This window comes from Anguilla anguilla, chromosome 16 (genome assembly GCF_013347855.1).
Source record: "Anguilla anguilla isolate fAngAng1 chromosome 16, fAngAng1.pri, whole genome shotgun sequence".
In the NCBI taxonomy this organism is placed as follows: Eukaryota; Metazoa; Chordata; class Actinopteri; order Anguilliformes; family Anguillidae; genus Anguilla; species Anguilla anguilla.
The window spans coordinates 30,269,101-30,287,839 of NC_049216.1; the positions used below are offsets into that span (position 1 = coordinate 30,269,101).

The 18,739-nt window shown below is 51.9% G+C and overlaps 1 protein-coding gene across 5 annotated transcripts in view; it reads left to right on the plus strand.

Moving 5' to 3' along the window:
- The window catches only part of plekhg4 (pleckstrin homology domain containing, family G (with RhoGef domain) member 4), a 58,610-nt gene that overhangs the window by 38,225 nt on the left and 1,646 nt on the right, over positions 1-18,739 (plus strand). For 3 of the 5 annotated variants that reach the window (XM_035396699.1, XM_035396702.1, XM_035396703.1), the window contains 10 exons: positions 9,223-10,100; positions 13,073-13,322; positions 14,193-14,282; positions 14,674-14,898; positions 14,997-15,167; positions 15,580-15,760; positions 16,273-16,389; positions 16,603-16,854; positions 17,829-18,022; positions 18,637-18,695. In XM_035396699.1, coding sequence (XP_035252590.1) covers positions 9,223-10,100; positions 13,073-13,322; positions 14,193-14,282; positions 14,674-14,898; positions 14,997-15,167; positions 15,580-15,760; positions 16,273-16,389; positions 16,603-16,854; positions 17,829-18,022; positions 18,637-18,675 — 2,397 coding nt within the window. In that variant the 3' untranslated portion in view covers positions 18,676-18,695. The remainder of the gene's footprint in view (positions 1-9,222; positions 10,101-13,072; positions 13,323-14,192; positions 14,283-14,673; positions 14,899-14,996; positions 15,168-15,579; positions 15,761-16,272; positions 16,390-16,602; positions 16,855-17,828; positions 18,023-18,636; positions 18,696-18,739) is intronic. The other 2 variants (XM_035396700.1, XM_035396701.1) reach the window with 2 other exon arrangements.

Genomic DNA, 18,739 nt, shown 5'->3' on the forward strand with positions numbered 1-18,739 from the left:
GGAGTCGGTCACATGGGTTTTTTTACGCTCACATGGTCTGTTAACAAAGGGAGATAAAGACAGGAAGTACAGGTCCCACTGGAGACACATCTGAATGAGCAGCCAGTGACACAGTCACCAGCGCTGAACACAAGAGCTTCTAAAACCTGTAGTTGCACTAGTACACCTGTTCTGGGGAATTTTTGGTGGTTTTCTTGTTCCCGTTTATGTGTTTGACGGAGTACTGAACGGCATGCTTTTGAGACAGATGTGTGAAATGGTGGATATAATAAAATATGCAGATATGGGTTGCTCTTTCTTTGCTGTTAAACATTGCTACTCTGAGCTGCCTGTAAATCTCTGGGGTCTGTGTCAAGCTGTCACAGTGCTGTCATTTTGTAAATTCTGCGCAGGCCAAAATGAATTCCTTTGTGTTACATAGTGTTCATTTTGTCTCTGTCGTGGATTTCGTCAGTTTAAAAATAAAAAAAAAATGGAACCCATTCAATTCAATATTGTTGTGCAGGGTTTACAAAAAGGCTAAGCAGTCCATTAGTGAATTGAGTGTTTCTGAGTGGCTTTGTATGAGTAATAATGGGATTATTGCAATCGCGTTACTTCAAAGTGAAGACTGGCAGAGATACGGCCTCACTGTGTGTGGGTGCAGTCCTAACTGCTGGCAGAAGCGGTGTTTGCTTTGGGTTCATGTTTAACCACTTTGACTGAATACTGTCAGATATCCACGTTTCGGTATCGTGGGGAGTTTCTGAGATATGGAGGGGAAGTGACACTTCTCTGTTTCCTTCTGATGAGCTCATTTAGAAAGCAGTTAAACCCTCACTTAAGAACCTCTCACCAGTGAAGCCGGGTCATTAACAGGTTAAATCACCTCACACTACTGAAGCACACACTGCGCTCTGTTCAGTTTCAGGGGTGAGGTTAAAGGTCATTATACAACCACTGGAAGTGGAACTAGTGGAGCGTGACTAATGAGTTGTGCAGGTTTGGATAGATGTGTGTGTGTGTGTGTGTGTGTGTGTGTGTGTGTGTGTGTGTGTGTTTTTCTTCTGTAGGTTTGTAGCGCAACACAGATGGTTTGAGATGTTTTCATAATTCCCCCTTTGGAACCCCCGCCCCCCCCCCATTGATATGGGCAGCTGTGGATTATTGGGTTTTGTCCTGCTGTGAATTGATCCAGACGTCAATACTAAACGGCTCTGAAGAGCGCCCGGACAACGGGGCTCTCCGAGGAGGCGCTGCCACACTTTACTCCCAAATTGAATATTGGCGGCGATTAGCATCTGAATGCTAAGCGAGCGGTTAAGGAACACAATGGCGCAGGGAAGCGAAAGGGCAGCGCGATTAGATGTCAGAAATGTAACGATACAATACAGCAGCCCTGTGCTTTGTGCCGGTCGCACCTATCTCTGAACACCGCGCGGATAGCGTTGAGAGTCTGCTGGGTCGCTCTGCGAAGGCTATCTCTGAACATCATGCGGCTAGTGTTGAGAGGTTGCTGTGTTAAGCTGAGAAGGCTATCTCTGAACATGATGCGGCTAGCGTTGAGAGGCCACTGTGCTGAGCTGGTAAGGCTATCTCTGAACGTCGCGCGGCTAGCGTTCAGAGGCTGCTGGGTCGAGCTGGGTAGGCTCTTTTTTCACACGGCTCCTCTGTCGGGCTGGAACCGCGCGCAGGGTGACAGAGCTGCAGTGGAGGGCACTGAGGGCCGGACCCGTGAGACCCGCCAGGTCCGCTAAAACGGCTAAAACGGCTAAACCGGCGTCCCCCGCTATCCGCCAGCCCCGCCGCGCTCCGTCAGCGCGCTCACTGAGCTCAGGTAGCGCCGCGGCGCCAGATCTGTCTCTGCGCTCCGGTGGCTTTGTAGTGGCGGCGACAGACACTGTGACACTCCCCCTCCCCCTCTCCCCCCCCGTTACTGGGGCTGGCCCATCTGGTATTCAGACTAGCATTTGCCTGTGAATAGGGGGAGGCGGTGGGGAGGCTGGGGTCTGGGCGCCAGAGGCTCAGTGTGCTCTGAGCGCAGGATGACCACAGCAGCTCCGCACGCCGCTCACGGAGTTAGCGCCCGTTTCCCCGAGAGCCACGGCCAGGTAGGACGCCCCGCCCGCCCGCCCGCCCCGCCCGCCCGCGAGCGCGTTTCTGCACGGCTGTTCAGAGCGCTGAGTCGCCCTGCCGCACACTCCTTTCTGTGTGCTCCCGCGTTCCTGTCGTGGGTGTGCGGTTGTTTCTCTTGTGGGTGTGCGGTTGTTCCTCTCGTCGTGGGTGTGCGGTTGTTCTTCTCGTGGGTGTGTGGTTGTCCCTCTTGTGGGTGTGCGGTTTTTGTGTGAGCGGTGTGCTGTTGAAACGCTGGAATGGTCAGTCCATTGAGCTTTGTCGCAGCGGTTTGTGTGAAAGTTTTGCCGGTCTCCACGGAAATGGCACTTCCCTGCACAGAGCGCTTGTGAACTTTATAAACTGATGTTGTGCGCGCTGTGCCGTGAGGACAGCAGCCGTGCGGGTAAAGTGCTGTGTGAGAGGAAGAAGCGTTCTCTCTCCTGCAGCAGAGCAGCGCATTGTGTGCTGTGAGAAGCAGTCAGGACTGAGACCTGCACTCAGCTTGCAGACGTAATGCAGTGGGTTTAAATCAATGGGGCCGCATTAATATCCTCAAAGAATGTTTTTTTTAAATGTGTCTTCAAACTTAGAGTGAAGTAGAAACGATCACTTTATTGAAGAGTGATGTGCATTGTGGCTGTTTATGAGAAGGAGACCTGTGGATTAGAGTGCTGGGCTTGTGTTTGCCGTCCCGTTTGCGGGGGAAGCCCCCTCACGGAACTGTTGTTTGATGCGGGGTCTGCGGGTGGTGCAGCTGTTCCCCTCGCAGAGGTTTGGGGGGGGGGGGGTGGGGGCGCGCTTCACGCTTTGTTGTGAGCTGAGTGAGGGGGAGCAGCGGAGTTTGCAGACACACCGCACGTTCCTTCAGACAGTCCTTCAGAGAAACAACGAGGAACAATGGCTGCACAGAGACATGCGTGTGTTCCTCGTGTGTGTGTGTGTTCCTCATGCGTGTGTGTGTTTCCCATTCATGTGTGTATGTGTGTGTATGAGTGCATCTGTGTGTGTGTGTTTGTGTGTGTGTGTTTGCTTGTGAGTGTGTGTGTGCGTGCATGTGAGTGTGTGTGTGTGTGTTCCTCATACATGTGTGTGTTTGCACGTGCGCGTGTTCCTCGTGTGTGTGTTTCCCATGTATGTGTGTGTACGAGTGCGTCTGTGTGTGTGTGTGTGTGTGTGTGTGTGTGTCTGTCTGTGCGTGTTTGTGTGTGTGTGTGTGTGTGTTTGCGCGTAAGTGTGTGTGTGCATGCATGTGAGTGTGTGTGTGTGTTCCTCATGCATGTGTGTGTGCATGCATGCGCATGTGTGTGAGTGTTCCTCATGCATGTGTGTGTGCATGCATGCACGAGTGTGTGTGTGTCTGTGTGTCTGTGTGTGAGTGTGTGTGTGTGTGTGTTCATCATGCATAGGCGTGTGTGTGAGTGTGAGTGTGAGTGTGTGTGTGCCTGCGCTGTGGTGTAGAGCTAGCGGAGCGCTCTGAGGGCGGTGGAGGGGTCGTTGGCGGCCGGGCCGTGTCCGCTGGCCGTGCGGTAATGTGCGCAGACAGGCCGGGGAGGCATTCCTGAGGAGAATTAGGCAGACCCCCCCCACCCCGCCGCCCGGCCCCTTTCATCCCCGGTGCCTGCAGGAGAGCGAGCATGCCTCAGATCATGCTGCTTTACTGGGCTGAACGGACCCCCCCCCCCCCCCAACCCCCCCAAAAAAACCCACTGGGCGTGAGTTCAAGGCTCAGCTCTGATGGAGGATACTCATTTCAGAGAGGGCCCCAAATGATACCAGCTTGTGGTTTACTGTTAAACTGAAAAGCAAAACTTTACTGATAAAGTCAGACTAAAATGGCATTATTATTAGTCTTTATTCATTTGTCAGGCACTTTAATCCAGAATAGTTTGTGGAAGCTTAATATTATTTATTGGAAGAAGGACATAGACATCGCCTGATAAAAGCATTCAAGCAGTCTAAGGAGCAAAATGAGTCCAGCCTTTAGAGCTATCACTTAAAACTGTGTGAATCCTAGATTGAAGTAGTTTAAGTACTGATCTACACCAAGATTGTGAGCATTGCATGTTGATTTTGATGAACAGGCTGGTACAGGACAACCGTAAAGCTCATGTCTGACGAATATCTGAAAGCCAGTGAAATAACGCTAGCAGTATTTGTAGGTCTGTATCTCTGGGCTGTAGAGTTCAGACCTGGGGAGTATAGATAACTCCCACACTGTGGTTGTGAAGCGGGGCTCAGGGGTCATGTGATCATATCTCTTTCTATCTGAAGCGTTTGTCAGTTGTAGTAGAGGTCAGCAGTGCAGTGGCCCTGCTCCCCAAAACTCATGTTTCCCAGCCCCCCTAGAAACTCCGCCCAATGAAAACACTCTGCCCTGCAGACTGTCTCTCACACACACACACACACACACACACACACACTCTCATATCTTCCCTCACACACACACACACACACACACACTCTTGTCTCTTCCCTCGCTCACTCAGTCAGGCATTTCCCTCACATTCCCTGATTTTGGGAGCGCCCTGAGCTCCAGGCGCCGTTGGCTGAAAGTGAGTCACACGGCGTGTTTTCCCCGGCGAGTCTGATGACGCCTCTTTGTGGCGCAGGAAGCGGCCATCAGTGAGTCAGCGGTCTCCTCCGACAGCACTGTGTAAACTGCAGGCGCTAGAAGTGGTTGGTGAAAGCGCTGATAGCCGCTTTGATTGGCTGGTTCAGTGAGAGTTCATGCTGCAGGCAGTACAGGCAGTCGCTGGTTACCCACGCTGCACTGCTACTGCTGCCGAGACGGTAGAAGTGAAACGCCGTAGCTATGTGACCTTGAGGTTAAAGGTCAACCTGGGCTCAGGCTGTGAGCCAGAGCTGCTGTTTGAAACTACAGTGTATTTAGTGTGGAATCCTAGCGCTTCACCTCTTTGAAATACTCTCACAGTAAGCAGTTTCATTTCAGGAAAAGCTGAATTTCATATCAGTTGTTCAAACAATTAAATGAAGTGCATAAAAATTTGAGTGCCGTCAAACTGTGTTTGCAGTAAGGAGCGTCTTAATGCTTAATGTCTCAGGCAGATATATGCCTTAATACACAGGAAAAATCCATTTGGAATGAATGGAATATGTGACGGGTATGAGCACTGGATATCTCACTTCTAAGCATTTTTCAAGTTAGCATCAGCCACAATCCTGAAATGTTTTGAATGAGAAGCAGCCTCTTTTTAACAGACGCAGTTCATGAAACTATTCTTATTTTTCTGTTCTTTTATTTCTAAAAGATAAAGTGCTTTTGTGTAATATTCCAGAAAGGTTGGGAAGTGTACATTTTTCTTGTGTTTCCAGGGTGGACGGGAAACAATGTAAACAACCATGAGAAAAAAAGGAAGAAAAACGTTGAGCTGTTGAATTGTCATTCAGGAGGGATGCTTGTCCCATTGTGAGGTGGGAGAGGAAAGGGGGGGATTGGCGAGTGAAAGAAAGGCCAGGCACACTTTGGGGCTCAGCTTAGCCAGACGCCGGTCTTCCTCAGAGGCGAGCGTGTTCGGGGGGGAGAGGAGCAGCTGCTCTTCCTCTCCCACCTCCTTCAGACGTGTCTGCATGTCCAATGAGATTATCGAAGCACACTCCGCTGGGTCAGGGACCCCCCCCCCCCTCCACTCAAACGGGCGCATCTGTCCCCAGACACCCCCCAAAACACTGAACACCAGCAGAACGCTGATGGAGACGGACTCCGCCCACACCCTGGGAGATGTTTACATTCATGTGACACGAGCCAATCGGAGTGATGCGCTCAGACAAGTGGACACGTGCATATATTTGTGTCAGACCGATGGCATTCACGGCACTCAACACCAAAAAAAAAACACACACACACACACACACACACACACACGACGCCTCCCTCAGTTGGACAATAAGGTGCTGATTTTCGGTCATGTGGGCGAAGACGGTGTTGCTGGCCTGGTATTAAAGATGGTTCACTGCAGTGGCTTGCTTTCCGGCTGCAGTTCTCCATGTTTTGTTTGGTGTGTGAAGGCATTGAAGCACAAAGGGGCTGGTATTGTCTTTTTTTCTTTCCAAAGATAAAGACATTTACATGTATGCGAACACTGCCCATTCCCCCCCCCCCCCCCCCACCGCCCCACTTCTGTTTCCCACTGAGACAGAAGACCAAGCTGCATACCCATGAGTGCACACCACTAACAAGCGAGCACTTAGACTACATTCACTGCCTCCTCCCTCTTAACATGAGAAAACGCTTCTTAGTCTTTGAGCATACCTGTTGCGGGGGGGGGGGGGGTTCATTTCGAACAGCCTTGTCTTTGGCCACATTGGTTCCAAATATAAGTGGTCCGTGCATTTGTCCAATTGGATGCGTGAAACCCAGAAATTCTGATCCAATATTTAAGTTGTTTGTTTTATTGTTTGCTGTGAATGATAGAGCTGCAGTTCACAGGCTTTTGAGAGGGTGTCCCGATTTGCACTGTTGATTTAGTGTCTATAAGAGTCGCCCTATGTAACCTGAGTTCGCAAGGTTTTTGTTGAGGGAAATTTTTTAAATCGCTCGAAGATTAGATCAGAGTTGAACTGTTGTCCTGGAAGTGCACTCTGGGAAGGTTTAACGTAGGTTGACGGGGACAGGGTCATTAGAGTCGCTGTTATGCGAAAGTTATAATTTATACGTGCGCACAAAAGCTCATGGCCCAGCCCAATGAGAACCCTTCTCTTCTCTTCCTGCCCTTTTATGGCATCCCTCCCCCACCCCCCTTTCGCCCTCTTCACCCACACACTGAGCGCAAAGCAGGCCTCTTTGTGGACTGCCAAACCTGAGGCAACGTTGTAGTGCCGCAGACCCCCCCTGCGCCCCCCCCCCCCCCCCCCCCCACACTCCCAATAGCTTTATATGAGCACAGCATCAAGCTCCACCATTCAACATTCAGAACGTGCTTTTCACCACAATTTATTCAAACTTCAAAGCGTTTAGGCTGCTAATGATTTCAGGGATGATGTCATCGGCAACAAGGCCAGCCTGGCTTTCCGATGAAAGCTCAGCATTATCCCAGAAGTGAGAATTAAATGAGGTTTTTTTTCTTTTTTTAACAATGGGTAGAACTCCATAAAGGACTACTTTTTTTGGTCTTTTTCTTTCCTCCTTAACAGCCTGAGAGATCAGAATGGTTTATACTCAGAGGCTGTAAAGTGTCAGCTGATGTTGCAGTATGTCTTCATCTTTGGAGGGGAAAAACTGAACTTTGGGTTGTAAACACAGTTGTAACTCTCTGGAGCAAGTTATGGTTTTAACTTGCTGAGGTCAATTCAGACTAAGAAGAGTGTATGTTGACTATCTACGATGTAGTTTAAATAGTATCATTGTATAAGTTCAAGTTTAATCTGCCAAAGTTCAATCTGCCAAAAGAAGATAAAAATCCACCGAGGTTTCTGTGGAACACTACACGAAGACTTGGACTGCATCAAGGAAACACAAATATCGGTGAAATACAGCAGCAGTGTTATACAATACGTCCCTACCACAACGTGTTGGGAAATTTCTATCATCATCCATTATGTCTCCTGGCTCTTTCTCCTCCCTGTCCGTCTCTGTGGTTCTCAGTGCTGTCACCCATTTGTAGCTCCCATTGTTGACGTTGGGTGACCTGCAGACCTCTGGGTAACCCGGGTAACCCCGTCGTCCTCACGCTGGTATGCGCTGGTCCTGTCGCCCCCTCCCACAAGGTCATGTTTGATGTGTGTGGGGGGGGTTGAGGTCAGCCTCTGAAGCGCACAGAAACGTGCGGCTGAGAGATGTCACCTCGGGTCTGCAGGAAGTGGGGAGAAGCCCCGCCCCCTGGAGGGAGGGTCTCTCCTACGGACAGTCTCTGGAATGTCTGTTCTGCAGGGGCCCGTTCTGCTAGACCTGCGTGATCGATGTGGGCGGGGTCCCGTTCCCCTCAGACCTGTGGGATTGATGTGGGCGGGGTCCCGTTCCCCTCAGACCTGTGGGATTGATGTGGGCGGGGTCCCGTTCCCCTCAGACCTGTGGGATTGATGTGTGCTGATCTACCCAGACTTAACTGGTCTCTGCAGAGTTTTGCCCGACAACTTCATTTTTAATAGAGAAGTTGGGTATCTACATTACATTACATTACATTACAGGCATTTGGCAGACGCTCTTATCCAGAGCGACGTACAACAAAGTGTATAACCATAACCAGGAACAAGTATGACGAAACCTCTAGAGAGAAGTACCGGTCCAAGTGCAGGGAACAACCGCATAGTTCAACTTGGACCCTGATGGTTAAACTGATTAACACTAACAACGAGAACGGCAACAACGCAATCTATGGAAAAAATACAAGTAGTCGTTAAGACAGTTAATGCACCTAAGTCACCTACGAAACAGCTGCCTAGTTACAACCCTAAGCTTAGTCATTTACAGGGGGGAAGGGAGGGATGGGGAGAGGTGCAGCCTGAAGAGGTGAGTCTTCAGTCGTCGTAAAAAAAAATTACACGGAATCCCAACCAAAGGCATATTTTAACCAGTAGAGACGAGATGTTTCTAACACATATTGTAGGCTACTGTGCCACTGAATGCTTGTGTTTCTGTGAGATTTTAGTTCTGGCTTGATCAGAAACCTCGATCAGACAACCTGTGAATGTGGACCCAAGTGTCTCTGTTCTCATGCCACGGTTTCCTCCTTTACATTAGCATCCCCATCACAGCGAGCCAGGGGTCTGTGTGAGCTTTTGACTTGCATGAGGAGCGCTGTGTCTAAGCGCTGGAGCCGTTGCCTCACGTCATGCTGATTTGCATATAAACTCCTGAGAGCTGAGCTCTCCCAGCGCCTCTTTAGTTCCGTCCCTTTGTCCCCCTCACCCCCCCCCCCCAACCCCTCACGCGGCTCACGCCTCTTCAGCAAAGAGCTGTGCTTCTGCCAGGGCCCCAGGCCCCGGGTCCCGTCGTGTGGGGAAGAATCGCCCTCAGTCTGTGTGTAGCCGCCGTCCCAAACGTGCCCTTGTGTGTGTGCTTTCCAGTGTGGCCCACAGCCTCTGTCCCCCGTCCACACAGCGCGGGGCGGTCCCGTGCTCTCAGGGGCTGCTGGCATTAAAGGTGACCCTGTGCCCTTTGTGTGCCCGCAGGCGTACGAGTGGGCGCTGGAGGGCATGCGCCACCTGGCCTGTGTCAGCATGGAGGACTGCGTCGCGCCCGAGAAGTGCCACGCGGTGGCCAAGTGCCTGGAGGGATACCGGCGGCAGCACCCGGAGATCGCCGACGCCCGCTTCCAGGAGATGAGCGCGCTGGCGGGGGAGCTGCGGAGCGAGCGGGGCCTGCGGCAGTGGAAGTTCGCCTGGTCCAAGTGCCAGGAGACCAAGCAGATGTTCGAGAAGAAGCTGGAGGCGGCGCTGCGCACCCGCCGCTCGCTGCCGGGGGACGGCCCGGAGAAGGGCCGCCGCCACTCAGACGGCGCCGAGACGCTGCAGGGGCGCGGCGGCGGCGGCCTGGCCTTCGCCTGCCGGAAGGCCTTCGGGTCCCGGCCGGCCCTCTCCGCCGGGGACGCCGCCTCGCTCAAGGGCTCCACCCCCTCGCTCAAAGGCTCCACCCCCAGCCTGTCGGGCCGCTGCACCCCGCCGAGCTCGCAGCTGCTGTCCCGGAGCACCTCCGCCGAGGAGCCCCCTCAGAGGCCCCGCCTGGAGGCGCACGCCCGCGTCAGCTCCGCCCCCTTCTGCCCGGCGCTGTCGGCGGGCGAGGCCGGGCGCCGCGTGCTGCGCAAGACCCAGAGCTTCGACACGCCCCCCGCGCCCGCCCCCGCCGAGTCGCCGCGCTACGGCTCCTGCCAGCGCGCGGTGAGCGAGCCGGCCCGCCGCGGCAACACCGGAGTCTTCATCAAGGGCCTGGAGGTGAGCAGCACGGAGGTGGCCGACCGGGCCTACGGCTCCCGCCTCCCCGCCGCCAGCTGGAGCCCCTCGGACGGCCTGCGGAACAGCACCCCCGTCCCAGAGCCCCGAGCCAAGGGCAGGTACGTACCCCCAGCCCCCTTCCCCTAAACCGGCCCGGGTCAGCTCAGCTAGGAGCGCTCCCTCACAGGCCTTTAACACTGTTTACGGCTATTCAGCATGAGCCCAGTCAGGCCGATTATTCCATGCCAGCCGGTCTCTCCTGCCAAACAGCACAGAGAAACCCAATGCCAAAATAACAGAGTACAAGTGTTGCCTGTCCGCCCCTCAGCCAAGACTCACAGAAATATTCCGTCCCTCCCCCCAGATATGTGGAATTTTGGACGGGATAAGCGCACATAGAGCCTGCTCACATGTCTTTAAGCTTACAATGGACACATGCAAAATGAGGTGCGGGAGCATTTCTTGTAAAAAGAACAAAAAAAAAAAACAGAAAAACCCGCCTCTTCACAGCTGTAGGCCAGTCGTTCTGACGGGGCGGTAATGGCTTTTCCACCGGTTCCCGCGGTAACGGCGCCTTTCCCCTTTGACCCCTGGGAAGGAGCTGTAAGCTGTTGATTAGGAAAGCACATGAGTGCTCTTTCTGATGTGCAGTTCATCGTGTGGAGCTGCACGCTTTTGTTGTAATGGCAAAACCAGGTCGATCAGGGGCTCTGGAATCCAAAGGAATTTTTAGGAGAATGTCGTTTCCGACATTGTCCCCCAACACGGGTATGTTGAGCAGCGTATATGTGAGCAGTACTGCGTGCAACATTTTCCCCAACACGGGATGTTGGGCAGAGTGTATATGAGAGCAGTACTGCGTGCGACATTTTCCTCAACACGGGAGGTTGGGCTGAATGTATATGAGAGCAGTACTGCTTGCGACATTTTCCCCAACACGGGATGTTGGGCAGAGTGTATATATGAGAGCAGTACTGCGTACGACATTTTCCCCAACACAGGAAGTTGGGCAGAGTGTATATGAGAGCAGTACTGCTTGCGACATTTTCCCCAACCCGCGATGTTGAGCAGGGTGTATATACGAGAGTAGTGCGTGTAGGCTAGCACTCCCAGATGGAGGCAGCTGTACCGAAAAGCATGAATGGTGACTTTGTCAGAAAGGGAGGGATGGTTTTCTGCGCCTTATCTAAATAGCGGTGCAGGTCCTAAGAGTGTATTTGAGCCTGCTGACATGTCCATCTGCTGAAAACATTGAGCACTTTTTACAGTAAACTGTGAGGCATTCACTGCCGTCGTTCCACCATCTCCTCTAATAAGAGCATTGTAGTTTCCATCCCACCCTGACTGCCTCAGGCAAACACAAGCTGGAGCCACAGACTCAGGGCTCTGAATGGGACAGCAGCCGTTAGGATTTTGGGCTAATGGGGTAGTGCCCCCCTCCCCTTTCTGCGGCAGGAATGGAGAGTGTGAAAGGGCTGTGGTTTGGGGAAAAGGGGTTGCAGTTGGCCCCACCGGCGGGCAAATGGGGGGTGATTTGGGCGGGGGGGGGGGGGGGGGGGGGGCGGTCTGGCTGAGGGGCTCTGTGGGTTCAGTGACACTGTTATCCTGACTGACGACATTTTGCTCATTAGCTGTGTGTTTGTGTGTGTGTGTGTGTGTGTGTGTGTGTTTGTGTGTGTGTGTGTGTGTTTGTGTGTGTGTGTGTGTGTGTGCACGTGCACTCTCACCCAGACTGTACTGCCCCTGTTGTTGAGCGTATTCTGGCAGTGTGGCTGTTTCATGTGAGCGGTAACCGTGGTAATGCCACAAGCTGCAGGTTAGCCAGGTTAGCCTGATACCAGCCGTGCACTGCATCACACAGCTCCCAAAACCAGGCTTACCGCAGTCTGAGTGCACTAGCTGCAGTTTCTGCATTGTGGATCCATACCTGATCATTGCACCAGCAGCGTATTTAGGGACAGGTAGATTACCAGGTGAGAGAAATAAAATCAAATTTGTTCATCACAGGTAAGCTCCTTGCAGGGGCAACAGCCACAAAGTGGCAGTTACGCAACAAAGTCCTTTTCTAATCCTGGTGGAATATTTGTTTGGCTTATAGTCTCTTACCTGTCAATACCATTATTGTGACAGTGATGACACATCCTACAGTCACTAGGCTCAGAAAGAATTTGTTTTTGCATTAGTGACTGATGTCTGGCAGAGGATTTTCTTCATTAATCCCTGATTCAGGTTTGTGAAGCGAGCGATGATTGCCGTTTCCTTTTGATAGTTGTACGCACAATGCCCTCTCTGTTATTGTCAGAGCCCACACTACAGGTGATTTGAGACAAAGGTGGCGAGTTGGGGCATGTGAAGTCTGCACAGCATGTACAGTCTACAGGTTGTGTACAGTCTGTACGGTGTGTACAGTCTACACAGTGTGTACAGTCACCGTAATAAGGTTAAATAGGTTTTGAGTATATCCTTGCAGGTATTGTATGTAAAGCTGGTGGTAGTGTGCCGTGGTGTGATGTTTGAGTGTGCAGAACAAGGTTAAACAGGTTTTGAGTATACTCATGCAGTTATTAAAGGTAAGGCCTGGTTGTAGTGTGCACTGGTGTTGGGTTTGAGTGATAAACAGGTTTTGAGTATACTCATGCAGTTATTAAAGGTAAGGCTGGTAGTAGTGTGCACTGGTGTTGAGTTTAAGTGATAAACAGGTTTTGAGTAGACTTACGCAGTTATTAAAGGTAAGACTGGTAGTAGTGTGCTGTGGTGTTGGGTTTGAGTGATAAACAGGTGTTGAGTAGACTTACGCAGTTATTAAAGGCAAGGCTGGTAGTAGTGTGCTCTGGTGTTGGGTTTGAGTGATAAACAGGTTTTGAGTATATCCGTGCCGGTATTATAGGTGAGGCTGGTAGTAGTGTGCTCTGGTGTTGGGTTTGAGTGATAAACAGGTTTTGAGTATATCCGTGCCGGTATTATAGGTGAGGCTGGTAGTAGTGTGCTCTGGTGTTTTGAGTATATCCGTGCCGGTATTATAGATGAGGCCTGGTTGCAGAGTGCCGTTCTGCGGCGTGGTGTTTGATCGTTTCTCTGCGGTCTCTTGCAGTAAGCTGCGTCACATCGTGGACGAGATGGTGACGACGGAGCGGGAGTACGTGCGCTCGCTGCGCTACATCATCGAGCACTACTTCCCCGAGATGGAGCGGCCCGACCTGCCCCAGGACCTGCGGGGCAAGCGCAGCGTCATCTTCGGCAACCTGGAGAAGCTGGTGGACTTCCACAGCCAGTACTTCCTGAAGGAGCTGGAGAGCTGCTGCAACCACCCGCTGCGCGTCAGCCACTGCTTCCTCCGACACGTAAGCTCCGCCCCCCTGTGTGTCAGCCACTGCTTCCTCCGACACGTAAGCTCCGCCCCCTGTGTGTCAGCCACTGCTTCCTCCGACACGTAAGCTCCGCCCCCTGCGTGTCAGCCACTGCTTCCTCCGACACGTAAGCTCCGCCCCCTGTGTCAGCCACTGCTTCCTCCGACACGTAAGCTCCGCCCCCTGTGTGTCAGCCACTGCTTCCTCCGACACGTAAGCTCCGCCCCCTGTGTGTCAGCCACTGCTTCCTCCGACACGTAAGCTCCGCCCCCTGTGTGTCAGCCACTGCTGCCTCCGTCACGTAAGCTCCCCCCCCCCGTGTGTCAGCCACTGCTTCCTCCGTCACATAAGCTCCGCCCCCCACCCCTCCACCTGCACGTCAACCTCTGCTTCCTCCAGCATGTAAGCCCCGTCCCCTGCACACTAGGCCTATACTGATCTCATATATGGCCACTTTGTCCTTGATCTCATACAGCTGGCCTTGTTTACAGATTTAGTTCAAGAGATTTTAGTCAGCAGGAACTGTAGTTCACCAGCATTAAGAGAAGGACACATTTTAAAACATATGACTGAAGTATGACTGCTCTCCACACCACAACAGACCTGCAACTTCAAATAAAGCTCAAATAATTCATATAATTTTGAACATATTCTTGGTATTGGAAAATCTTGGAAAATACTAACTGCATTATGGTAACAATAACATACTTTGTTTGAATACAAAACAACGAACTGGTCTTAAAATGTATTTCTTACAACATATTTTGGCTCAGAACAAGGCATGAATTGAGTCAAAATTGTTTGGGTGAGGAATGGATTAGTTATATCTAAACATGTTTTTCTTTTGTTGTTGTTTAATTACAGAAAGACCAGTTTGGCCTGTATGCCTTGTACAGCAAGAATAAACCAAAGTCTGATGCTCTGCTAGCCAGCCATGGAAATACCTTCTTCAGGGTGAGTCATAGCAACAGCCTCTCAACATGGCAACCGTGGACCTTTCCTGCCTTTAATAGCACAGCTTAAAACCATGAAAGTATGTTTGTTGCTTCACATTTCTGCCGTGATTAGTCAGTTTGTTTCTCTCACTCCGTCGTTTATGATAAAATAAATATCGAGGCGCAACCTGTGTAAACCGGCTTTAACTGGCCTGTTTTAGCCAGCTTTAGCCGCGCTGCGTGACTGCGTGCTTATGTTTGTCAATTGCTCACAGATGTGTGTTGGTCGGTCCTGGGCACGCTGGTGCAGTGAAATTAATAGGGTCTTGAATTTTGGGTGAAGTGTGGCATGGTTGCCCCCCCCCCCCTTACCCCCCAGAGCCTGACCATCTGTGTCCCCCCCCCACCAGAACAAGCAGCTGGAGCTGGAGGATAAGATGGACCTGGCGTCCTACCTGCTGAAGCCCATCCAGCGCATGAGCAAGTACGCGCTGCTGCTCAAGGACCTGATCAAGGAGGTGAGCGAGGCGCAGGAGCAGGAGCTGGCCTGCCTGCGCGCCGCCGCCGAGATGGTCAAGTTCCAGCTGCGCCACGGCAACGACCTGCTGGCCATGGACGCCATCCGCGACTGCGACGTGAGTCTCGCGCCGGGGGGGCACGGGTCGGGGGAGGGGAGGGGAGGGGCGGAGCAGGCGTACTCAGTGTTTGGGGTCCCGTCCCCACCACCCTGCAGGTGAACCTGAAGGAGCAGGGCCAGCTGGTCAGGCAGGACGAGTTCACCATCTGGTTCGGGAGGAAGAGGTGCCAGCGACACGTCTTCCTGTTCGAGGACCTGGTGCTCTTCAGCAAGCCCAAGAGGATCGAGGGGGGGCTGGACGTCTACATCTACAAGCATTCGTTTAAGGTTTGACCCTTTCAGAAGTCCGGCAGCTTAGTTTCGAGAGAGAGAGAGAGAGAGAGAGAGAGAGAGAATGACCTCCCAGGCAGCACTGGCAGGAAATCCCATTGGTGCACTCGCGAGGTGCACGAGTCCCACTGGAAATGGAAATATCAGCTGTTTAACCAATCACATGAGCGCTTGGTACGTTACGATGATGTAGAGGGGGTCATGTGACCATCTCCCATTCTGCAGGAGGACCCACGGCCTGCTGAGCCGTGCCTAAAATGTCCTGGGGGTTCATTTTCAAAGGCCTTTAATTCCTTTAATTTCAAGCTCCAGTTAGACATACAATAAGATGTAATTGTAAGACTAATTATTGAGTTGAGTTATGCGGGTTTTGTGAGAGCCCTGTAGCTGATGTGTTCGCGTCTCGCAGACTGCAGACGTGGGGATGACGGAGACGTCCGGCGAGAACGCTCAGCGCTTCGAGATCTGGTTCCGGAGGAGAACCTCCAAAAACCAGACGTACGTCCTGCAGGCCGCCAGCACCGAGATCAAGCACGCCTGGACTTCAGACATCGCCCAGATCCTCTGGCAGCAGGCCACCCGGAACAAAGGTGAAACCCGGTGGCATTTCCTCCGCACCTTGTGCTACATACGGTATCAGCTGCATCATTTTAATCAATGGTGCCATTTTCCAGCAGGAGCTTGTTAATAAGCACCTGTACTCTCATGCTATATTGTATTATCCTGTGAGCTTTGTGCTGAGTATGTGTAAAACAATATGGAATATGCGTTACATATTATTTTACACATTGATCACATTATAGGCATTTAACAGACGCTCTTTTCTTATTCAGAGCGACTTACGCAACCTATTTACTTAGTATTTACATTGCATCCATTTATACAGCTGGATATATACTGAAAAAGTGCAGGTTAAGTACCTTGCTCAAGGGTACAACGGAAGTGTCCCACCTGGGAATCGATCCCGTGACCTTTAGGTTATGAGACCAGCTCCTTGCCCATTATGCAACTCTCCCACCCCACATTGAGTGTAATCCTTGTTAATCCCCTGTACAGTATGCATGTTGCAGTGTTGGACTACATGTGTGCTGTTTCCCTGCAGAGCTGCGAATGCAGGAAATGGTGTCAATGGGAGTGGGAAACAAGCCCTTCCTGGACATAAAGCCCAGCGACGCTGCCATCAACGACAGGGCCATCGACTACATCATGAAGGGGAGAGGTGAGGTTAATACTCTGATGGGCTGTGTTCGTATTTACCGCTCGGTCAATTGTCCATTCTCCTTTTAATAAAAAAAGAACTTGTTTGGATCAAGTCACCTGTTTCAGTTTAAACAAAAATTTATAACAAAATCTGTAGTATCCTCTGTAAATTTCCAGTGTTGTATCGTCCTGCGTATTTGTTAGGATGGTGAATCAGTCCTCCTTTTCCCAGGAGCCAGGACAAGGGCATCGATAGCCGTGTCTCTGTTCGACCACACCAACCCCTACAAGAGGACGGAGGGGAACTCGTCCGGCTCTGGGCCCCCCTCAGCGGCCGGGCCCTCCTCGACCTCCCTCCTGGGGCCCCTCAACCTGCACATGTACAGCAACCAGCCCCTGATGCCCGGGGCCGAGCGCTCCTTCATCAGCCCCTGCATCGAGGAGGACGAGATGGAGCACGAGACCAGCAGCCAGCCCTCTATGAGTACGCTAACGCTAACACCTTATAGCCACCCCTCTATGAGTACGCTAACGCTAACACCTTATAGTCAGCCCTCTATGAGTACGCTAACGCTAACACCTTATAGCCACCCCTCTATGAGTACGCTAATGCTAACACCATATAGCCACCCCTCTATGAGTACGCTAATGCTAACACCATATAGCCACCCCTCTATGAGTACGCTAACGCTAACACCTTATAGCCACCCCTCTATGAGTACGCTAACACTAACACCTTATAGCCACCCCTCTATGAGTACGCTAACACTAACACTTTATAGCCACCCCTCTATGAGTACGCTAACGCTAACACCTTATAGCCACCCTTCTATGAGTACGCTAATGCTAACACCTTACAGTCAGCCCTCTATGAGTACGCTAATGCTAACACCTTACAGTCAGCCCTCTATGAGTACGCTAATGCTGATACCTTATAGCCACCCCTCTATGAGTACGCTAATGCTGATACCCTATAGCTAGCCCTCTATGAGTACGCTAGTGCTAACACCTTACAGTTAGCCCTCTGAGTGCACTAACACCTTACATCCAGCCCTCTATGATTATGCTAACGCTAATAGCCTACAGCCAGCTCTCTATGAGTACGCTAACACTTCACAGTCAGCCCTCTATGAGTATGCTAACACTACACCTTGCAGCTAGCCAATGAACAGTGACACTTCACCCACTCCAAAATGAATGAAGCTTTTGTCTTTTATCGGAGACTCACTGATGTGAGGCATTGTGTTTATTGTTTAAGCCGAAGTCTTGGTTTGTTCAAGCACGTCAGTGTTGGATCTGTTCTGAGTGGTGTACAGGTCTCACTCTCCCATCACTACTTACAGTAAGAGTGCTTATTGTTGTATGGAGCTATAGTTAGTTATACACTGAGACTCTTATAGTAACAGATGCTCAATCCTGCCTTGTTTTACACGTTATCTGTGTGTGTTTGACCGACAGCTACGGAGAGCTCGGAGTCGTCGCACTGCATGTCGGCCAGCGGGTCCAGCGGGTCGGACAGCGGCTGCGTCTCCAGCCACCTCCCGGAGGCGCTGTCCGAGGACCCGGGGTCGCCCTGCGAGCCGTCCTGTTACCCCAGCGTCAGCTCCCCCATGGAGGGCAAGCCGTGCTTCAACAGCCAGTACATTTCAGCGGTGAGTGCTGGGCGGGGTGGGGCAGGTGCAGTGGGGCAGGGTTGGTGATGTGGGGCGGGGGCAGGTTGGGTGGGTCGGGTCGGGGCGGGGCGGGGCGGGGCGGGGCTTGGCACTCGCAGGACCGGTCCACAGCCAGCCGCTGCCGTCCTGCCGCTCATGATGGCGGCTCGTATTTCAGAGCTGCATGTTTGTCTAGACAGAACTCGTTTACGGAAAGAGAAAGGAGGTAAAAGTGAGAAAAAGAAAAAGAGAGGTGGGAGTTTTATGCGGTTTTCCACGCTGGCGAACTGGAGCAGTTTTCCCTGTTCCTGTCAGCTCCCTTTACACCAGCAGCCTCAGCGCTAACCAGGCCACACCCACAAGCTCACATTCACAGAGTGCAGCCGTTCACCAGTCTGTGCTGCTTAAGCCCAATGCTCCTCCTGTACTCTATGTCTAACCTTGCAGTGAAAACCCTTCCCATCAAAAGGAAATGAGACCTCGTGATTATGAAGTACGATACGGTGTACACAGACAGCGAGGCTGTGTTGTGTGTGGGATTTGTCGTCTCTCTGCTTGTTCAGCCATTTTCCATGACCCATCCATGGTGAATCCTCCTTTCCCTTCATCCACAGAAAGCAGGCCAAATGCTAAGCCCATCCACAGTAGTGTGAGCGTTCTTCCGCTGCTTTACGTAAGTGTTGCCCCTGCTTCTCCATCCCCCCCCCCCACCCCCCA